This window comes from Fukomys damarensis, unplaced genomic scaffold (genome assembly GCF_012274545.1).
Source record: "Fukomys damarensis isolate Sample0158 unplaced genomic scaffold, DMR_v1.0_HiC HiC_scaffold_37, whole genome shotgun sequence".
NCBI classification, from domain to species: Eukaryota; Metazoa; Chordata; class Mammalia; order Rodentia; family Bathyergidae; genus Fukomys; species Fukomys damarensis.
The window spans coordinates 10,179,647-10,180,481 of NW_022900949.1; the positions used below are offsets into that span (position 1 = coordinate 10,179,647).

Below are 835 nucleotides of genomic sequence, written 5' to 3' on the forward strand. Positions count from 1 at the left end.
TCTTGCTGGCCAGCACAGAGCCCAGCAGTTTGTGCTACGTGGAGACGGCCGACATTGATGGGTAGGGAACTGCAGCAAGATGGGCTGGGTCCTGGGCGCCAGGTCAGAGGGAGCCCCCATCCCCAGCTATGGATGAGGAATGAGGAAGAGGAAGCTGTCGAGCCAGCACTGGGTATGGGAAAAAAGTAGAGGAAGGAGCAAGGCACACACCTGTCATCCCAGCACTCTAAGAGACTGGCGCAGGAGGGTCTCAAGTTCAAGTCCAATGTGGGCAACAGCTCTGACTCAAGATAGAAAATAAGAAAGGGCTGAAGATGTAGCTGAGGGCTTAATGTGCTGTGTGACACTGGGCAAGACCCTCTCCCTCTCTGGGCCTCAGCTGGTGCATAGTAGGTGCTGAGCAAAAACCTTGGAGCAGGTGTGGCTCCTGGCCACAGGGCATCATCTACTGCCCCATTTTTATTGCTCTCCTTTCCCCTCTGGTCACCAGGGAAACCAACTTGAAGTTCAGACAGGCGCTGGCAGTCACCCATCATGAGTTGATCAGCCCAAAAACGATGGCGGCCTTCAATGGTGAGAGGCACTGCGCCGGCTTGGGTCCCGTGGACCATCTGGGCCTCTGTCTGTCCCTCTGTACAACGGGCACGAGGCCACCCCATGTCACTGGCATTGACGGTGGCCCCAAGTGTGTGGTGGTGGCACCCAGCCAGGCACTCACTTCTCACCCAACGAGCCTCTTCCCCACACATGTGCTGGCTTCGGGGTCCGGAAGGTGTATGTACGGATGGGTAGATGCAGGAATGATGGAGGGTTGGATGGGTAGATGGGTGGGTGG

General features: G+C 57.0%; 1 protein-coding gene across 1 annotated transcript in view; it reads left to right on the forward strand.

Annotated features, from left to right (window-relative positions):
• Positions 1-835, forward strand: part of Atp8b3 (ATPase phospholipid transporting 8B3) — a gene marked incomplete at its 5' end in the record, with an annotated part of 17,240 nt that overhangs the window by 3,846 nt on the left and 12,559 nt on the right. The window contains 2 exons of the mRNA XM_010635126.1: positions 1-61; positions 491-573. Of these exons, the coding sequence (XP_010633428.1) occupies positions 1-61; positions 491-573 (144 nt within the window). The remainder of the gene's footprint in view (positions 62-490; positions 574-835) is intronic.